Below are 21565 nucleotides of genomic sequence, written 5' to 3' on the forward strand. Positions count from 1 at the left end.
ACGGCTTCGCCACCAGGTGGCTGACCCAGCCTCCAGGAAGGGCAGAGTCCCCTGCACAGGTGGGGCACATCACCCCGACGGAAGACAGGTAGGAGTTCCTTCTGGTATCTGACATCCTTCCAGCTGGAGTGCCAACCTATTCCCTTTTGTCCCAACCCCTGACCCTGACATAAACAAAGCTCACAAGACTCCAAATGGCCAGGAATCTGGCTTCTGCCCCAAGATCCCTAAAGCTCGGACCCCCCAGCTGTCCAAGACCAGCCAAGGACATTCTGTTCTCAGAGGCAAGGTGGTGGCAGTTGGGTTGAAATGATGAGACTTATGTTCCTCCTCCCTGCTCTCGGCCCGCCACGGTGACCCTCAGCAATCCCAGAGAGACTTCTCGCTGGTGGCTGCAGACCAGGCCCGCACTCTGGCCTCCTCACCACCACCTCCCCGCGGCACCCCACCCCCACTGTTGTCAGATGACGTGCGACTGGGCCCTGCGCGAATAACACTCCACATCTGGAGCGGCACAGCTGGGCAGAGCTGAGGCCCAGGAGGGCTTGAGCCAGGGGAGGCCAGAGGGGAAGGGGCGGCCGCTGCACAGAAGGGAAACAACTTGTGAGGGCCTGGGCCTGGGGTGCAGAGGGCAGGGGCACCGCCGAGGGTCCGAGGTGTCTGAGGCACAGGCACTTCCACAAACTTGATTTAGTTCCATCAATGACCCTCAGTGGAGGGGACACTTCTCAGCACTGAGAAGGCCTGGGGAGCATCTAGAGCAACCCCTCTCTTTGACAGAAAGGGAAACTGGGGTCCAGAAAGCGGGGGGGGACTGGTCCACGGTCACTCGGCCAACGGGTGTTGGAGGGAAAGAAGAGACCAGGTGGCCTGACAGAGATTGCAGTATGCAGGCTGAGCGAGCATGTAGATATCTGGAACAGCCTGGGCCTCAGGGACACCCCTGCTCCCTCCCCCGGCCCCCACCCACACCAGGGTCACCACAGGCTCCTCTGCACCAGCAAATCTGACTGTGCCCACCGGGGCCCTCCGTGACACACCCCGCATGCACACGCATGCCCCGTGTGGGGCAGACCCCTCCCCCTCCAGCCTCCAGGGCCCTGCCTGCCTCCAGCACTGGGCTGGGGAGCAGGAGGCCTTCACAGGGTGCGAAGGCACTGAGAGGGTAGGGAAGAAAAGTTCCCAGTGTTCCAAATCAGCCCAGCTGGGATCAGTCTGGAATAGGCCCCTCTCCCCAGCCCACAACTCATGAGTCCTGCCCGTCCATACTTCTCTGGAAGCCTGATAGGGGAGGGAAGGGCGGGAGACAGGGAGACAGGGCAGAAAAGCAGAGTCAGTTCCAGCTTGGAGGTGGAACAGGCCACCTGAGTGTGAGCACCTGCCCAAGCAGGTGAACTCTGTGGGTCATGCCTCCCGTCCTCCTTCCTCCAGCCGAAGGGTACCTGACCCGGGACCAGGCAGGTAGAAGGAGATGCCACCCCCTGGTCCTGGAAGCCCCAGAACAATAGGCACCTGGCCAGGCCTCGGAGGCATGCAAGATGCCCTTTTATGGGTTTTTCCAAGGACTTAAGTCTCAAATTGAAATAGGAGGCCCTGCATCTCATCAGAAGGGACCTCATGACTCATTTCCTCCCAGTCCGGCTTCAGCCTTGGGAAGGGTCCCCCTCCTCCTCCTCCTCCCCGAATTGCCCAGCACCCTCGGGGGCTTGCAGCATGCTTAGGTCTAAAGTAAGCTGTAACCAAGGAGCTGGGGAAAGAGGAGGAGAGACCAGCAGGGTAGGGAAGGGACTGTCACTCACCACCAGTTCATGGTTGGATGGAGGAATGCAGGGGGCAGCCACCTGTGGGAGGAACAGAGAAAGGGCAAGGTTAGCATCTTTCATCCCCATAGAAAACCAGGGCCTCCTGAGATCATTCCAATGGTCCCACCTCCACACTAGACACCCCTTCCCTCAACTCAACACAATGACAATCTCCAGCTTGAGAGGCCACTGGAAGCCTGCGCAATAACATGGGAAAACGTTCAGGCAATAATGCTTGGTAGAGGGGGTGCCGCAGGAGGCAAAAACGAAATGTATATCACAATTTTTCAGTTCTGTAGAAAAATATGCAGAAGACTGGAGGTCAGTGCACCAGAATTTTTCACAACAATGGGTTGAGGTAATAAGAATAAGGATTTTTTTTCTTTGCTCTATGTTCTACAGTAGGCTAAGATTTGTTTTAAATTTTTTTAAAAACACGTTTAAGACCTCTAAGAAAGGAGGTTCTCCCCAGCACCAGGGCATCTCACCAAAAACGGCAGTGTCTGGGGTCCCCTCAGCATGTGGGAAGCAGGCTGGCGAAGGGCCCCTGCCAGCTCTTCCCAAGGAAGCCTTGAGGGGTGAAAGCACCCTGTATGGGTGAGCTATTGTTTGTTTGGTTTTTTTTAAGACGAAATTTATTGTCAAATTGGTTTCCATACAACACCCAGTGCTCATCCCAACAGGTGCCCTCCTCAATGCCCCTCACCCACCCTCCCCTCCCTCCCCGCCCATCAACTCTCAGTTTGTTCTCAGTTTTTAAGAGTCTCTTATGTTTTGGCTCCCACATCATCCTCATCTTCCTCTCCGATGGAGGCGGCGGGTGGCAACTTGGGCCTCCAGACAGAGGGACTGGGGAGGGAGGGCTGCATGTCTCCCTTCCCTGAGATAACAACCCCCCCCTCCCCAGCCAGGGCAGCCAAAACCACTACGCTGACAATTAGCAGGGCCCTTTATCAGAGGCGCAGTGTGTTCTTTTTTTTCTAGCCGGGACACGTTTTTCTTGGAGCTCATACCTCAATCTTGGCTCCAGTTCCCAACCCAAGGGGCCCACAGAGGGGACTAGGGGGAGGCTCTCCCTCGGGCATGAGGGTGTCTGGGCACAAGCCCTGGATCACCAAAGAGGGGGCTGCTGCCTCCTCAAACAGTGGGCAACCCCTGCCCCAGCCACCACCCCAGTGAAGCAGTAACGGTGAAGCCCAGGCCCTGCTGGACCTGGCTGTTGACGAGAAGCCACCCTCAGCCGGGCCCTCCCTCCACCTGACCCAGGCTGTCCTCCAAGCAGCCCAAGGGATCCCCAGGCTTGACACACCAGCCCAGAAGGGGACAACACATGACTGTGTGCCCTGAGCTCTGCAAGGGGTGGAGAAACTAGGGGTTTAGCATCCCCGGGTTCTTGACCCAGTCCTGTTACAGGCTTGCTGCCCAGCTCATTCTCCAGCAAAGAAACCTGAGTTGAATCTCAGTATCTATGGCCCGGTACTCAGCATTACTCCGAGATTGTGGCGAGACTCATGTATGAGGCCAAAAAAGGGAACAACAGCTAACACCTGCTGAATGTGGACTATAGAAATGACAGGCATTATTATTATCAGTGCTTGACCCACATTAACTCATTTAATCCTTCCAGAAACCCAAAAGGGTAGGTGCTATTATAGCTTCAGTTGAGGCACAGGGGTCACAGAGAGGTTAAACAACTTGCCCAAGGTCACACAGCTGAGTAGTGGGCAAGATCTGAACCCAGGCATTCTGATTCCCGAAATGAAATGTGAAGGAGGACTCATCCCCTATGTTCAAAAGAATGAGGAAACATGGGGGGAATGTTCTCACAAGTTCAGGGTTCTTGACACATACCAGCATGGAGCTATGAGTGACTGTTTTAGAAGTTTCAGGGAGGGGAGTCCAGGGCCTGGAGTGGGGTGGAGGATACCAAGAGAACGGAGTGGGAAGGAAGGTGAAGGCCCCAGCGGAGACTGTGGCCTGCGGGGCTCCCTACCAGCCCCACCCACCAGACAAGGTCTCAGACAAGGGACACATGGGTGTCTCCATCAGGCGCCTTCAGGGCAGGAGTCCTGAATCTAGCAGTGGCCTCCTCCCTGTCTCCTCCCGTCCCCAACCCCATTCAGGGGCTGCAGGCTTCAACCTCCTGGGGCCAGGCCCCAAGTGTCTCCTCCCACACCGCTCTACCATTTATGGGTCCCTCAGGGCCTGGGTGGGAGCGGGTGTAATCCACAGGGCAGCGCCCTTCTCTGCCCCTTCCTTCCCAGCTGGGGCGGGGCTGGGAACCTGATGGAGGACCATGCTGCAGGAGGAGGGATGCTGCGGGCTCCGGCCACAGCATCCCAGACCCAGGCAAGTCCCTTCCATAGCCAGTGTCTCCCATGCCATTTCACCAGGGGATCTCTAGTCTGCCATTCAGGGACCAGGGATTGAGGGAGAGGTTATGGGTACATTTAAAGCAGGGGCAGAATGGACAGTATCCTCTGAAACAGGGGGAGGGTCTCTCTCCTAGAAACATCCTCAGGCAGTAGAAATAATGGGGGTCCAGGTGTCCTGACCCCAGGTCCCTTCCCTGCTCCTCCTGAGGCAGAGCCACCCTCTAAGGATTTAGATCTGAGAGGAATCTGTGGACCCCCCAGCCAGAGGGCCTGAGGCCTGGGTGCCCCTCGTGGCCTGCTGCCCCCCAGCAGCCTCCTCCACCCGCCGCCCACAGCTGTGCATTCCAGGCCAGCCGGCCAGCCAGCCCACTAACTTTGTTGTGTGTTTCAATGTTTCTTGTCTCTCTCTCTCTCTCTCTCCTTTTTTTTTTTTTTTTTTTTTTTTTTTGTAAGTAGAGAAATGTTTCCTTAAAAGGCTCTCTCCTTCCCTCCGGCACCCTGGCCCCTGGCCACCTTCTCAGGAGCCTGGAATGTGCCAGGGAGAGCCAGGGCCCCCTGCCACTCTGTGGCCGGTGCCTACCGCCCCACACTCCGGGTGTCAGCACTGACCACTCCCATCGCCCCTTAGGGACCGAAGCTAGAAACCTCTCTGCAGAGGGGGCAGACTCTGGGGCGTCCGCAGCGGCTCTGGGTCCCAGCCCTGTCATATCCTCATTTCCCTGGTATCAGCAGTGCAGGATTCCAGGGCTCAGCCCCAGGAGGTCAGCCTCAGGTAAGCCTCCTCCCCTGATATACCTCCAAAACCCCATCTACACAGGGGGGCTGAGCAGGCCTGATGCGCACTTTTCCACCCTAAGAAAGGCAACAATAAAAGCAGCAGTGCTAACGCTCCCATCACACTCGCTATATGCCAGGCACTGTTCTTCACACTCTGCATAAATTAACTCATTAGTTCCTACAACAAACCTCAGCATCCTGTTTTATAGACAAGGAGGCTGAGGTACAGGGAGGTTAACAAGCTGTCCAGTAGAGGAGGCAGGACGCGAACCCAGCAGTCTGGCTCCAGATCGAGATGTGCTCCTGCCCTCTCTGCTATGCTGATGCTCCTGTAGACACTGGCTTCCATATGGCCATAGTCAACAACAATAGTAATGGAAAGCTCATGGAACGTGGCTGTCTGTCTGCTACTGTCCTAAGCTCTTTTCCTGGACTCATTATGATCCTACTAAAAAAATGTACAGGGCGCCTGGGTGGTTCAGTCGGTTAAGCATCCAACTCTTGATTTCAGTTCAGGTCATGATCTCACGGTTTGTGAGTTCAAGCCAGGGCCAGACCAGGGCCAATGCTGGGCATTCATCAGCCCCCTCCCCCCCCCCACTAATGTTTTCTGAGTTTCAAATGTCCCTGAGCAAAATACCAACAACAGGAACACCCTTGGAGATTCCCCCAGGGATCACGAGGGTCTAAAGCACCAGACAGCAGCCAGCCAGGCAGACAAGGGCTCTCTGCATGACCTGGCCCCTGCCCTCCTCTCCACCACCACTCTATATCCATCCCCTTGTCAAGGACCCAAATCCATAAAGGGGAGGGGGGTGGATCTCAGTCCTTTGAACACACCTAGCTCTGCTCCTCCTCAGGGCCTCTGCATATGCTGTTCCCTCTGCCTGGGACACGCTCAGCCCAGCTGTCTGCATAGCTGAGTCCTTCCCACACTTCTGGCTTAGGCTTAAATGCCACCACCCCTGAGAGGGCTTCCCTGACTCCCTTAATTTACACACATATGAGCATGTGCACGCACACACACACACACACACACACACACACACACACACTCCCTCACTCCTACCTCTTCCTTCACAGACCTAATCCTGCCACATGCCTGTCTCTCTGAGACCTTCCAGTCCTGCAGAGTCAGTAATATTGCTCCCATTTTACTGATGAAAAAATGGAGGCTCGAAGAGATCATGACACTTGTCCCCGGTCAATCCGCTGCGGAAGGGTGCACTGCAAGTGAAATCTTGGTCAGTGGGCTCCAGGCACCCGCCTGGCATGGCCCCCAGCACCTCAGTCATGAGCAAGTGGTAGGACCCGGTCCCCAGCTGGGTGACAACTCCCATTCCCAGGGCCTCAGGCTCTCAGCCTCAGTTACATAAAACCCCAGACTCCTCAACTTGCCCAGCCCTTCCAAGGAGCTCCCCACACCCATGACCACCTGGCCCCTGGGGCTGGACAGGGCCGCCTTGCCCCGGCCAAAACTAGAGCCACTTGAGTCTCTGACTTAAGCACTTCATACACTCCCCTTATCTCTAGCTAGTCTTTTGTGTGTGTGGTAAAATGCACACAACATAAAATTTACCATTTTAACCATTTCTTTTTTTTTTTTTTAATTTTTTCACTGTTTGTTTATTTTTGAGACAGAGACAGAGTGCAAGCAGGGAAGAGGCAGAGAGAGAGGGAGACACAGAAACTGAACCGGGCTCCAGGCTCTGAGCATCAGCACAGTGCCCAACGTGGAGCTCAAACTTAGGAAGAGCGAGATCATGACCTGAGCCAAAGTCAGATGCTTAACCGACTGAGCCACCGAGGCACCCCACCATTTTAATCATTTTTCTAAAAAGTACAATTTGATGGCAATCAAGTGCACTCACACTGCTGTACAACCATCACCCCTATTCATTTCCAGAATGTTTTCATCTTCCCAAATAGAAATCCCACATCCTCTAAACAAGAACCCCCTTCCCCTTTCCTCCCAGCCCCTGGAGATCCCTAATCTCCTCTCTATGTCTACGAATTTACCTGTTCTAGGCACCTCATACACTGGGAATCACACAGCATTTTGTATCTGGCTTCTTTCACTTCGTGTTATGGGCTGAGTTATATCCCCCCAAATTCATATGTTGAAGTCCTAATTCCCCAGTACCTCAGAATGGGACTGTATTTAGAGAAAGGTCTTTAAAGAGGTGATGAAGTTACAATGAGGCCATCAGTGGACCCTCATCCCTTGTGGCTGGGGCCCTTATAAGAAGAGATTAGGACCCACAGAGAGTCACTAGAGGCACATACAAAAAAAGAGGACCACGTGAGGACACAAGGAACAGGCAAGGAGAGAGGCCTCAGAGGAAATCAAACGCGCCAACGCCTTGATCGTGGACCTCCAGCCTCCAGGACTGTATGAGGATCATCCATTCATGTCTTGCACTTAGCAGAGCGGCATTCCTTTTTAGGGCTGAAGACTATTCCACCGTATAAGTACAGCACATTGTGTTTATCCATCCATCCTCGATGGACACCCAGGCTGTTTCCACCGAAGTTCTCGCTGATGCCTCCTGCACATCCCTGCCCCCACCGCTCCAGGCGCCCATCTCAAACGACACCAAAAGGTACACGGGAGGGAAGAGAAGGTGGGTTTGCCGAGGGCCTGCTGTGTAGCACTGACTGGGTGCTTTACATACATTATTTTTATTCAGTCTTCGTGACAAGTTTTTGTGGCAAATAGGCTCAGAGAGGTTAAGCAATTGCCCAAAGTCGAACAGCTAGTAGTAGTAATGGCAGAAGCAGAAGCAGCAGCATCTGGTGAGGTTTCTGTGTACATTCGCTGCATGCCAGGCACACTATGTTATCCCTTACACGCCCTGTGACCTTTTCTTAAATGTCATTTATTGGAGAGAGAGAGAGAGAAAGAGAGAGCAAGGGAGGGGCAGAGAGAAGGAGAGAGAGAATCCCAAGCAGGCTCCGCACCATCTGCACAGAGCCTGACACGGGGCTCAATCCCACAACCGTGAGATCATGACCTGAGCCGAAACCACAAGCCAGACGCCCAACCTACTGAGCCACCCGGGGAACCTCTCCCTGTGGCCCTCTGGCGGTAGATAGTAGCACCCTCATCTCGCGGGATCTCAAGCAGTCTTCTCAGCAATCCTGTGGATCCAAGAGGGCACAGTTGCTAAATGACAGTGCCCGGACTGCCACCTGGGTCGGCCTGACTCCGATACCCACTTTGCCCAACGCAACATGCTGCCTCCATAGCCATACACAGGTGCCAGGGGCTGTGAGAGCAGAGAGCACTGGGGGGTGGGGGGGCAAGCAGGGTCCACGGAGCAGGGGCCTCTGGGCCAGGCCTCCAGGACACATTGCTTTTGTCCGTGGGGTGTCACACCCACTAGTGTTCTAAGACCCCCCAGGGTGGGCAACCCTGGTGTCTCGTTCAGGGCCTGGAGCTCACTATGTGGATAGGGTTTTAACAGGTGGAGATGAGGAGAGGGCGTTTCAGGTGGCAATGATCACATGAATAAGGCACAGCAGGAAGAACCACTAGAAGTCTCCTTTGGCCGGCACACGGGTGGGGGAAGGAAGGAGGAGGGACACTAAAGGACACGTTGAAGGAGACAAAGGGAAGGAGGACTGGCTGCAAACTCTTTCCAGGCTGGAACTTCCTACGGGCAACTCTGCCCAGCAAAGCTGTTATGACTTTCAGATGCTGGCACTGGAGAGCCATTGAAGATGCCTGAGTAGGAGAGGAGGCAGGGGGAAGTAAATGGTGAAACTTAAGGCAGGCAGAAGATACGCAAATAGCAATACCACTAATAATGGGGGGGGGGGGGGAAGGGGGTGGAGAGGAGGAGGAGCTCCAAAGCCCAGAGACAAGGGGCCACTGGGCACCCTAAAACCAAGAGGCCCTCATCCCTACCCTAACAAAACACACACTTGGATAGACCCCCACCTCCAGCCTCTACTGCTCTTCCCTCAGCCACAGCACGGAAGGATACCACTGCCCCCAACTTCTTCCCTTCCTGCCCTGCACAAAGCAAGTGGACCCTCCCCACGGGAGCCGCTGTTCACCCTTTGGGCCCCACTCAGGGAGCCTGTGGCCAGCATGCTGCTACCTGAGCCCTGGTCACGGGGGCGACACAGCGGGGGTCAAGAATAATGCAGACCCTGACCCCAGAGGATCTAGCCCACATGCCAAGTGACTGAAGAAAGAGCCCGAGGACCCCTTGGCCGTGGACAGCCCAGCACCTGAGACTTCACATTACGAGTCCACTGGGCTCCAGCAAAAAGACCACAGCCAGCCCCTATGAGCCCAGCCAAGTGGACCAAGGGATGGCTCGGAAGCCCCGTAGGAGGCAAATGTGCACCCCTCAGTCCCTGAGGGTGCATAACAGTCAGGCAGCTACAGAACGCCACAGCCGTGGTGAGGGGGGCAGCAAGAACAAGGCCAGGATGGCTCAGTGGCTCAAGACACTGGCCTCCCCTTCTGAGCCCCAGGCCCTGGGCAGGGGGTTCCTGGGGGAAAGATGGCCACTGCCCTGGCTCCATTTCCTCCCAGGCCCGCACCCCCTCCTCCAGGCCACCTGTCCTCACCAGAGCTTGCTCCCGGCCTACTCGGCTATTTCCTTCCCTTATATAGAGTTCTGCTCAGGATCAGGAAAGGAAGTGCATCCAGTTCCTGGAGGCAAGAAGGGGCCTGTTCCCAGGGACACCTCGAGCTGAGGGGGGTAGGGAATGTCCCAGCCGAGAGTCCCCTCCAGAGCCAGGGGACCGGCCCTTTCCCCAAACCCAGCACAGACTCCAACTCAGACAAGAAATAGAGGAAAGTCCCAGAGGGCTGACTCCGGGCATTGCCCCTGGACTCCTGCCCCCAGTCCTCCCCCCAAAATCCTCCTGAGCCATACACCTCTTGAACCACTGACCCAATCAACCTGCTCCCCAAGCTCCAGCAGCTGCCCTTCTCCTGGGTCCACCCTCTTGTCTGGGAACCTTCTCCTCAGGCCCCACTCACTGGCCTCCCAGCCCACTGCCAGCCTCTAGGTCTGGTAACACACTCAAGAAAGGGCTCTCCAGTCAGGGAAGTTTCTCTACAGGCAAACACCTCCCTGACCTCTTAGCCACACCCACACGCGGCAGCCTGACCTGGGAAGTCCAACGCTACACAAGGGGGAGAGCTGGGTGTGCCCTTCTTGTGCCCCGCCAGAAGGTTCTAGCCACAGGAAAGGGGTTGCAGTGGACCTAGCAGAGCATATGCTGTGCAGCCAGCAGTCTCCCCGCTTACTGAAGCTGGTCCCCTGCAGAGCCCTTCTGGAAGATGGCATAAGATAGCACCGGATCAGCCCATGATGGAAGCCCGGCTGGCTGCAGAGCATTTTCTCGGAAGATTTGCCTCCCCTTGAACCCCAGCTGGGACTCCGGCTCCAGCGCCCCACTTACCCACACCCACAATTAGGGAGTCCAGGAGGGCTGAGGTTGCAACCAGGCCAGCCTTCCTATGATGAAACCCCAGTGACCAGGAGAATCGGAAAAGTTGAGGAGAGCAAACCTTTACTGAGCACCTACTATGTGCCAGGCCCTTGGGAACACTAGAGAGTAAGCCAAGGGTCCAAGAGGGGCTGAGCAATAGCCACAAGACAGGGTGGGGCACGAGGCCACAGGAATTTACCGGCAGGGCTAAGAAGGCACAGCTGGGCCGGCCCAGGGCTTGACACTGGTCAGCATACTGGACTCACAGCCTTACCCCCACCCTGCCTCCACCCCACTGCTCCCTTGCTCAGCACTGACAACCACTCTACTCCCCCACCCCTAGCCACCCAAGGTTGTTAAGCCAGAAACCTGAGTGCCCGCCTTGACTCCTCCTTCCCTTCCCTCCCACCAAGCCTGGATAATTCGTCTGCCCAAATATCTCTCCAAGCCACCCTACCCTCCAGTCCCCTTAACCACAGAGATTACTGTGAGAGCCTCCTAACTCAGGTCTCTGCCTTCGGTCTTGCCCCTCTAACCTATTCCCCACTCAGCAGCCAGGGAACTATTTCGAAAATGCACATCCAGCCCTGTCACTCTCCTGCCTGAAGTCCTTCCCGGGTCCATGGGATAGAGTCCAAATGCCCTAATATGGTCCTCATAGTCCTCAGGGACCTGGCTGGGTCTCTCTTTCAGTCTCCATTCCCCACCTCCTTGCCTCAAAGCTCTTGTTCCAGCCAAAGAAACCCCCTTTCAGGTCTAATTCTGTTCCATCTAATACACTCTGAGGTACTAGGTGTTATCAGTCCATTTCCCAGATGAGGCTCCAAGAGGTCATACACTTCACCCAAGGTCCCAAGCCTCCGCTCTGCCCAGCACCACACCACCTTGCCCAGTCAGGGCCACAGCAAGAGATTCATGGCGGGCATGGCCTCTGAGGTGGAGGGAGCAGGGGAGACGGCAGAGGTGGGAAAACAGAGAAGAGAGACCGGTCGGCTGGGCCCAGGGAGCACACGGCAAAATGGAGGAAGCGGGTCAAAGAGGGCACACTGTGCAAGGCCTGGCGGGTGGGACTGAGGCAAATGTCCAGGGCTCTGGAGTAGCCCAGTGCCTCCAGAGCCAGTGAGAGAGGGCACAGGTGAGGGGCAGGGCTGGAGGCCAAATGTCCAGCCTAAAATAGGCAGCTGCCACCGAAGGGAGTCTGGCGCTGAGCCAGGGCCGGAAGCAGAGCGAGAGGCTACCAAGAGAGCTTCAAGGAGACATTAGAAGATGGAGAAGCCAGATACCACTGAGGGGCCCAGCCTGGAGGACTCGGAGGAAGCAGAGCCTCTACTGTACAAGTGAAAGTGTCAACAGGCAGTGTGAAATGTAGACTTCAGAGCTGCCTTCTCCTGAGATTCAAAGACCAGGGAAAACCCCAGCCCTTCTTCCCCTCCTGGAGAGGGGCCATTTGTTCTGAAGCAGGGGGTGGGGTGACACGGCCTATAGCACAGAGAGCAGCTTCTAGGAAGTTCCTAGAAGAATCTGGTCAAGGAAGGGCTGTGGTCTGTGGTGAAGGTTTCAGTGGAATGGGGGGCAGGAGGGCAGGGGGGTGACCGGCATGGGAAGCAAGACCATGCATTCACTCAACAATACTGAGGAGGGCCCCTCAGTGCCAGCTTCCCAGCTGAGGGAGACAGAGATGAATAAGAATGGCCTGGCCCAGGAGGGGACCTTGGGGCCCACTGGAGGAGGCACACATGTGAACAGAGAATTATAAAAGAGCCCAGTAACTGCTATAATGAAGGTATGAAGAGGCCTATTATCTCACTGGGATTCAAACCCATATGTTTTTCCAGAAATTACGCCCAGAGGGAGACTGCCCACCCAACCCCCCTCACTCCCCACTGAGGGTTTCTGTCCCCAGATGAGAACTTTAAGGGACAAAAGCCTTTGACCCTAAACTGTGCCAGAACAGTAAGGCAGGAAGGACGCATGGGAAAAATATCTAAGAGCAAGGGGGAAACCCAAGAAGTCAAAGGGCTCGGGAACTGCTGAGAAGCACACCAGCAGCCCTCGGACATGGCAAAGGAGGCTGAGGGGAGGGTAGCGGGGGAAAGGCTGGCCTCGGCCAGGCCACGAGCTGAGAATTCTGGGGCTAGAAGCCACACTCGAGCCCACACAAACACCAGAGGCTCCCCTGGCCTTCTGAAACCAGCACAGCATCTGCTCGCGGGCCATGATGGGGCCTCCTGGCCTCTCTCCCTTCCACACCTGCATGGTGCCTTGCAAAGTGCAGGTGTTTACCGCCTCCCTCCCCCCCCGTTTCCTAATTTCCAAGATGCTGTTGCTTGTCTGGGGCACCATCTTTTGAGGGGGAAAAATGTACCCAACACAGACACTTCAATTGCAAGGCACATGCCAATTTCAGAAACACCAAAATGTAAAAAAAAAAAAAAAAAGAAAAAGAAAACCATCTCAAATTTGAAGAAAATTTTTGTTGTAACCTAAAAGTACTTCCTTTTTGAAAGATTCAGGGACACCAAAAGAAAGAACAAGGTGAAAAGAAACCCAACCGCATATTACCCCAGAGAAACTTCTACATCCTCAAGGCCCATCTGTGGCTTTTACGTTCCCTGGACACCTAAAGGTCATTCTGCCTCATCACCAGACTCCAGACTGCTCTGAATCCAGCCAAGAAATGGGTAGCTGGGGGCAGATTCAGATCTCAAAGATCATACATAACACCTTCTGTTTGCGGATCCTTATTTCCAAATTCCTCAACACATCGGGAGGCCATGAGTTTCCAACCAAAGGGCAAGAAGTGGGACAGAAAAAGCACTGAACTCGGAGTGAGGCGTGCTCCCGATGGCACTTTGTCCCAGACCACCACTTCCTGAAGCCCCCTGCATCTGTAAGATGGGAGTTAGGAGACCCACTTTGCAGGGTGCAACTCAATAAAGCTGACTGTGTGGACACGATTAAAGATTCCTGGAACACAGCACCCGCTGGGTAAACATAGTCCCCTTCCACCGAGTTGGTTGCTATTGTATTATTGCTCCTGTCTGCCCCTCAACGTCTTCATTTACAGAGCAGTAAACTGCACGGTGTCCCATTCTGAGCACTGCATGTATCCCGACTTCTTCGAATCGTCACTTCAACCCCGTGAGGTAGGTTCTGCTCTCATGCCCTCTTGAAAGAAGAAACTGAGGAACAACAGATGAGATGAGGTTGTTGACTTACAAGGTCCCGCCCATCCACCGTTAAGTCAGAGATCGGGACAGTAGAATATAATGCAAGATTCCCATCCAAAAAAAGTAATAATAATAATCCACCTTTTCCCCCTGAGATTTCAACTCCGGCTAGGCTTCAGGTATCTGAAAATGCACTCATTTAGGAAACTCCTAGGCCCCAGAAGGCAGCGACAGGAGGAGTTCGTGTGTTGGTTCCGCACAGTTGGCACCTGTCAAGGGCTGGTGTGCTGGAACCCCATCTGCTCTGATGAACGGCACCAGGAGCCCCGGAAGCAGGAATCCCAAGGGTCAGGCAGCCCAGCCTCATGTTGCTCCTGTAAATCCATCTGTGGCCGAAGCGCAGGAAGGCCCCTCTCACTCCCAATTAGCAGGCAGGCGGCGGAGACTTGAAGTGAAGCCAGCACTGGAGGCCGGCGGAGGCCTGGCTGTCACGGGCATTGTTTGGCTCCATCTGACGCATATCCACCCCCCTGCTTCCTTGTTCTCCAGGAGAACCTCGGAGATGCACACATCTGAAACCAGGTCTGGGGGAAGGGGCGCTGCAGGGAGGGGCAGCGGAAGGCCTGCCTCTCTCTACTGGGTTCAGAAAACACAGGCAGGTTTTAAACAGGCAGGAGAGGGGGCTCACATGGGCCACAGACCCGGTGGCCCAGAGACACTGCTGATGTACATGCACACAGTTCACACGCCCTAAGGCGCACACACACTGCACACACAGTCCTACGGCCCACTGCCAGGTCCAGATGCAAAGTCACTCCCTAGCGCTCCCGGCCCCACCCGGAGCAGAGCTGCACCAACAGGAACACAGCAGCCCCACCAGCACACCCACAGGCAGGGGACCGGGTCCCGGAGCACAGCTGATCTGAGGAAGCCAGGGGCAGAATGACCCATGTGGGCAGACGGAAGGAAGGGAGAGCATAACCAGCAGAGGTGGGGTGGGGAGGGTTCAAGTCTGAACACTCACCCAGATCTCAGAGGTTGTTGTTGTTTCAAAGTGCCCGCAGGAGCCAGCCCATCCACTGAGGCAGGACCAGCAGCAGATTCCCCCTGGACTCTCCCCCCTACCTGCTTCCTGCCCGTCCTTCTGGAAGAGCAGGTGAGGGGCAAGGCACACTGATGGAAGCTGGGTAGGAAGGGTCAGAAACAGGAGGGCGAGTGTACAAACCATGGGGCAGATCTGATAGGAGAATAAACATCCTAAAAATCATGGAATAAAGGCATGGGAGCTGGAATTTTAGGGGTGGAGGTGGCGAGGAGGAGCAAAACAGAGCTTGGGGCCTTGACTGACAGCCCCAGTATCTGAATACATAGAATGCACGGGGTACTGCAGACATGATGCCACATTTAATTCTTTCAACAGTGCGTACAATAGACACATCTTCCTTTTCCCATATGAGGCCACAGAAGCTCAGTGAGAAAAGTAAGTTGCCCAAGGTCATACAGCTATGAGCAGTTGAACCCAGGATAGCCAGACTGCAAAATCTATACTGCTATAGGCAACCCAAGTCACCTGGGTGCTTCGAAGACAAGACAGGGCAACTATGGGGCCTAGAGGGTGTGGTGGCAGAACTGGAAGGAGTGGCTGATGCAGAGGAGCACAGAGAAAGAAGCAAAGGGACCGGGAGGGGGGCGGGGGGCATGCCACCTTAGACCCCCAGCTCCTAAGTGACTCAGTGGCTGGGCCTCCCGGGAGCATTTCCGGAGCCCCAGACAGCCCTGCAGACTAGGAGCCACCTGCCCAGCAGAGACACGGGGCCATTAGTCACTCACAACTGTTACTCACTCTTCTCTGCACCCTGCCCCCCCCCCCCCCCAGCGCATCACTTACTCCCACTCTGTTCTCTGAGAGTGGCCGAGGGGAGCCAGCAGATCTGGCTGGTTCCCTCCCCCGCTTCATTAGCTCCAATCCTGCCAGTGCATCTCCACCTGAGTCACTGGGACAGAGCCCCGGAGACTCTGGTCCACTCAACCCTGACAGCTGTTACCCTCCACTCTGTTCCAAGAAACAGAGCTGCCTGGAAGAGTGGTCAACTGGGCGAAGAAGCTTCCAATCCCAGGGCTGGAAGGGACCTTCCCAGCATCTCAGCTGGTTTCCCAGCAGATGCCTGAAGACCTTCCAGGACACCCACTCCCATGCTGGATGGCTCTTCTAGCAGCCCCAAGAGGAAGAGCCTCTCTGCTCAGAAAGATCCACAGACTTGCAGGATTTCAGCACTGGTTAGAGAACTCTCCTAAGGCCAATCTGTCACCTTACAAACGAGGAAACAAGCCAGAGAGGGGACGCGATTTGCCCAAGGTCACACGGTGCCAAAAAGGGACGGGAAACGGGCCACCTGACCCCCCACACCCGCCACCAGTCCCACCACTGCACCACAAGTCCTGGGCCAGGCCCTGAAAGCCCACCCTCACCCCTGCCCACTGCAAAGCAGCTGCTCATCCAGAAAAGCACTGGAACTGGGAGAGCTGAAGCCAAGATGAGGAGAGAAGGAAGGAAGGGGGTGCCCCAAACAGTGGTTGGTGGGGAGCAATCACTGCCTAACGGTGAAGGGGCACGAGGAACAGTCTTCCCAGCAGACAGGGAGAAAGACCACAGGCCTTCTGGAGGCCATGCAGCTAAGAGGCCAGGCCCTCTGGCAGCAGACGATGCGAGGAATTCCTAGGGTCCCAGCTGGGGACTTGGGAGAGTCCTGGCCTCCTCTCTGCTCACCTCTCCTCCCCCTGGCCCTCGCCCCAGCTCCCCCTGCTCTCCCAGGGCTCCAGCCTGGAATCCAGGCTGGACGCGGCCTCCGCTCCCACGCCCAGCTCAGCCCAGCTGGCCACATCAGACACAGCCCCATGTGTGATGTCCGAGGCAGCTCACAAGGCACTGAAGAGGCTCCGAAGCTCACGAGGCACTGGGGAGCCTCGTCTGTCTCTTGTGCTCTCCACCCACTCTGGGCACTTATGCCTGCCGAGAAGCCCCTGCCTGCCTCTCTCCCTCTACACCAACACAAATAATAATGATAACAGTAATGATAATCAAGGGTCACATAATATGGCCTACACGCTGGACATGCTTCTATTTATTTCCCACTTTTGACAGAAGAGTAAATTAAAGCACCGACCACAGTCACACAGCCTGCAAGAGATGGGGTCAAGACTGAAACTCAGATGGTGTGGCTGCAGCATCTGACCTTGACCCCCTCCCCGCCCCCACATTGCCACATTGCCTCATGATAGGACCTGGCTCCAAGTTAAAGCTCCTGAAATCCCTGCTTCCTCATCCACACACAGCCACTGAACTCCTGCGGTCACACTGGCCTTGGCGACGCTCAACGGTCCTCGTGCCTCTGAACGGGCAGCCCCTGTCCAGACACTTATCAGGCCGCTTACAGTCAGGCAGGGAAGCCTCCGCCTCCAAGCGGGCAGGCTCCTCCACCTGACTCGGGGACACTCCTGTTTGTTCATTCATTCGACAAATAGTGAGGGCCTACTATGTGCCAGGTAGATGGTGAAGGATGCCCCCAAAAGGAGCCTCTGGATTCCTCAGAAACGCGAGCTGCCTGCGGTCCATCCTCACCCCTACCCGCTACGATCCGTCCGTGCCGGTCTTGTGTGTGAAGCCTCGCCCAGGAGGGCTCTCTTCTGGCCTGAAAGATCTCCCAGGAAGGTTTCAGTGCCTCCTCGGCCTCCTGATTCAGGAGAGGAGGGCAACACGTGGGAAGGGAGCCCAGAGAGACGAAGTGATTCAGGAGAGGACTTCCCAGCTTGGGGTTGAGAAAGTTGAACAGAGGAGTCCAAGGGCCTTGGCTTATGGCCTGTCCCCAGATCTCCCCGGCCAGGACAGTCTTCACAGCTGCCCAAATCTCTTTCCTAAATAACAGTCTCATCACATTTCTCCCACATGAAAGCCCTCGGCTGCTCCCTTGTTAACCTGGCTCAGAAAGTCCCCCATGGCCGGACCCCAAGCAACACCTACAAGCTCTCCCCAAAGCCAGGCTTTCCTACACACAACACTCACTGAGGGCTTATCCTGTGCCAAGCACTGAGCTGACTGCTTCCTAGACATGATCTCATTTTATCCCTACTATGATTCTATGAGGTTGGAATAGTAACCCCATTTTACAGATGTAGATACTGAGGTTTGACCCAAGGTCACCCAGCTAATAAGCAGCAGAGCCGGGAGGGACAGCCCCGTGTGTCTGACTCTAACACAGGACTGGAGCCACTATTTTATCCATTACACGTGTGCTACTGTGCCTTCGTGCGTGTCTTTCCCCTGTGCCTGAAGAAGTCTTCGTCCCTTCTGCTTCCTGCACAACTCCTTCTTCTCAACCTTCAAAACCCACCTCACGGTGCCTGGGAGGCTCAGTCAGTTAAGCGTCTGACTTCGGCCCAGGTCATGATCTCACTGTTCATTGGTTCAAACCCCACGCCAGGCTCTGTGCTGACAGCTCGGAGCCTGGAGCCTGCTTCAGATTCTGTGTCTCCCTGTCTCTCCGCCCCTCCCCTGCTTGTGCTCTCTCTCTGTCTCTCTCTCAAAAATCAATAAAATCATTTAAAATTTTTCTTTTAAAAAACATTTCAAATGGCATCTCTTCTCCAAAGCTCTCTCCACTCCACCAGGTCATACACACCGCTTCCTGCTTGATATGCCCTCTGCATTTGGCAGAAACTGTCCATCTACTCCCCTTTGTCTACTAGACCCTGTCCCCCTGGCCTTTCCAGCCCCATACCACTGGCACCTTGCCTGGCATAGGGTCAGTGCCCAAAAACAGCTTTTAAGTGAATAATCAGGGGCCTCGTGTGCCTGGCCGGATTCAGCCACGGCCACACAGCCTCCACGGTGGATGCCTGGGCACTGCCCCCACCCCAGAAGCTGACCCCTAGCCTCAAGCAGGCATCAAGTGCCCCCCATGACAGTTGAACACCCAGCTCATATCCCTCGGTGAGGGCTTCTCCCTGTGCTTGTCCGCCTACCCCTCTCTGCTCCACCAGCTCTGCTGTTTCTGGGAGTCTCAGCCAGTGATTAGGGCCCTAATCAGCAGGACTTCCTGCCTGCGATTGCCAGAGGTGGGGGCGGGGCAGAAGGGAAGCAAGGTCAATCCAAGGTGAAGTCTGCAGCCTGGGATGGACTCCCGGACGCTTCCAGCCCTGCACCTCCCTAACCCTTCATCTGACAGGTGAGGATACCAGGCCCAGCAAGGGAAGGGACACTTCCAGAGTCCAGGCACAGAGCAAGAGCACTGCTCTCCCCATGCCCTGGGCCTGTCTTACACCTCCCTTGAACCCTCTGCCCACCCCTTGACCCCCAACCAAGCCCCAAACCCAGGACCTTACCCACAGACTGCTCCCCATAAAGGGCTGTTGTAGACCAGTTGATTGCTCAGATCTGGTCAAGGTCAAGGGCCAAAGGCAAGCCCCTCCTCCAGAGGAGCAATGGCCTAGAAATGGAGCAGAGGTGAGCAAGGGCTGAGGAGGGGAAGCGAGATAGGGCCGGGTTGAGCTCAGGAACCCTCCCCAGCTGTCATCATCATCATCAACCCAAGCCCATTCTTTCTCCAAAAAAAAGCTTAATGCCTTTTGCAGCTGCAACTGGGCGGGCCAGGGGTCCGGAAATAGAGCTTACACCCCTGACCTGGAGCACCCCCAGCCTCCCTGGGTGGGAACCCGGGCTAGGTGGAGAGTGCGGCTTGGCAGGCCTTTAGGGCTGACCCCTGCTAATGAGGAACCAGAAGGTGGAGGACCCCAGAGAGGCGAGAGCCCTGGGAGGAAGAGGCAGTGTGGCCAGGACCCGCCCCTACCACAGGTTCAAAGCCCCCAGCTATGTGGCATGCAGGAAGGGCTGGGCCTGGTTCTCCCCCACCTCCCGCCAGCAAGGGACTGAACTACAGTTGCAGCAAGAGGGATGGAGGTTAGACTTCAGAGAGACCTAGGGGATAAAGACACAGCAACTTGCAGCAGTTATTTGGGGATCCCACTTTACAATACAGACACCACCCCCATGGGTATGGTCCACGGTCAAGAGAAGCCTGCCTGGAGGCCAGGCCAGCCACATTCTTGCCAGGCCTGGGAGTCTCTGATTCAGTGACTCTCATCAAGGGATGGGATAGGATCCAAGGAGGGGAGCTTGGCCTGGTTTATAATAATGCATCTTGTTTACAGTGACGGCAATTTTCTCAGCGTCCTCCATAAACACAGCTCTGCATCGGCTCCCCTGGGCAGACAGGGCCTCGGGAGGTCCCCTTAGCTCCCCGCCTCCCCACACTCACAGAGAGAGAGAGAGACAGAGGTCAGGGGGAATCTCTTCTCTAGGCTCGGATGCTAGGACCCCCTCAAGGGAAAATGACGCCACCATCTCCTCCACCCTCTGATCCCATAATGCTCCCGTCTTAGGGACGGAACAACCCCAAGAGAGAGAAAAGAGTGAACTGAGCCCCTAGAGAAACACCAGGACCACCACCAGAACCAATAATAACAATTACTCGCATTTGCTGATCACTTGCTACATGCCGGGCTCAAACACTGCTCGAAGTGTTTCCAATAAACTAACCCATTTGATACTCACAACCACAGCATGAAACAGGTACAATTATTATCCCCTATTGCAGATGAGGAAACTGGGGCTCAGAGAGGTTCAGTCACTTGCCAAAGCCACACAGTCAATAAATAGGGTTGTCTTCAGTTGAGCCCCAGCAGTCTGGCCTTCAGAGTCACCTTTTCTGCTTCACTCTAGACCTCTGAGTAAACTCAGCCCTGTTTCCGGGCCTAGCAAGTCCTCCCAGGCCCCATCTAAGACCATCACTCCTCTGCCCCTCATCAGGCAGCCAGTTAGTGCTGAGCAACACTCTGCCAGGCCGAGCAAGGACCGCCAGAGAGGCAAAAGGCACAGGCCTGGCCTCAAGGAGCTCGTAATCCAGCTAGAAGACAGACGAGCACACGGGAAGTTTGAAGGACGGGGAAAACTAAGGGGTCCCATGTTCTCTGCCAGAGAAGGCTTAGGAAGGTTTCTGGGGAACCCGGACCTCTAACTGGGACTCCCTCTCACCATGGGAGCAGGACAGGACTCTGCTCAGACACCGCTGTCACCCCTCGTTGCTCGCAGGCTCCCCGGGACCACACCCTCCTCGGCTAGTCCCTGCTGCCTCCCGAAACACCCAGGCCTGAGCTACAAGCCTCCAGCCCTAAAAAGGCAGGGATTACAGAGTCCAGACTAGCCTCGGAGGAGGCAGCACCAAGGACTGGCTGGGGCCCACCTACCACCCCACCCCACAAAGCTCCAACTCTGTGGAGACCAACCATCTCCCAGAGGGAAACCAAAGTGTGGACAAATAGAAAGATGGCCAAGGTCACTAACCAGGGTAGAGGCAGGCAAGGGACCCAGCTGCACCTCCTGCCACCTCCCCTCTTGGGAAAGTGCTTCAGGCAATTTGAGAAAAGGAAGGAGAGGAGGGCCAGGTGTGACCTTGCATAATGGAGTAGGGCACCCAGGGAGGTGGGCATGGCCCGCAAGGCTGGCAACCCTTCCACCCCACTCCTCTCGTTCTGGCTCACTGGTGCCCACGCCTCTGTGTGCCTAATGGCTTTGAAAGCTAAGAGCCAGGGCCATGGGGATAGAGCACTGGGGACAAGAGTCCCTCCAGTCTCTGAAAACCTCTCTCCCCCTCCCCCAGCACCACACCCACTTGCTTTTTTCAGAGTCCAGTAACTGGGAGGGCTTTCCTCTGCCCCCCTCCAATACACATCCCCCAGCTGGACCTCAGTTTCCCTTTCTGGGGTAAGACTCACGGCCCCAGAAAGAAGCCAAGAAGCCAAATGACCTGCAGCTGAGAGCCTTTGCTGTCCCCAGCTCTAACCCTGACTTCTCTAGGCTCAAGGGCACACCCAGCATCTCACCTTCCTGCCCTTCTATTGGGTCTCGGTCAGACCAGAGCAAAGAGTGTCC

At 55.6% G+C, this 21565-nt stretch overlaps 1 protein-coding gene across 10 annotated transcripts in view; it reads right to left on the reverse strand.

Moving 5' to 3' along the window:
• Window positions 1-21565, reverse strand: part of TNS1 (tensin 1) — a 225789-nt gene that overhangs the window by 109435 nt on the left and 94789 nt on the right. For all 10 annotated transcript variants that reach the window (XM_086719592.1, XM_086719590.1, XM_086719591.1 and 7 more), the window contains one exon: window positions 1800-1841. In XM_086719592.1, the coding sequence (XP_086575718.1) occupies window positions 1800-1841 (42 nt within the window). The remainder of the gene's footprint in view (window positions 1-1799; window positions 1842-21565) is intronic.

Source organism: Puma concolor, chromosome C1 (genome assembly GCF_028749965.1).
Source record: "Puma concolor isolate L17-30 chromosome C1, mPumCon1.1.hap2, whole genome shotgun sequence".
Classification (NCBI taxonomy): domain Eukaryota; kingdom Metazoa; phylum Chordata; class Mammalia; order Carnivora; family Felidae; genus Puma; species Puma concolor.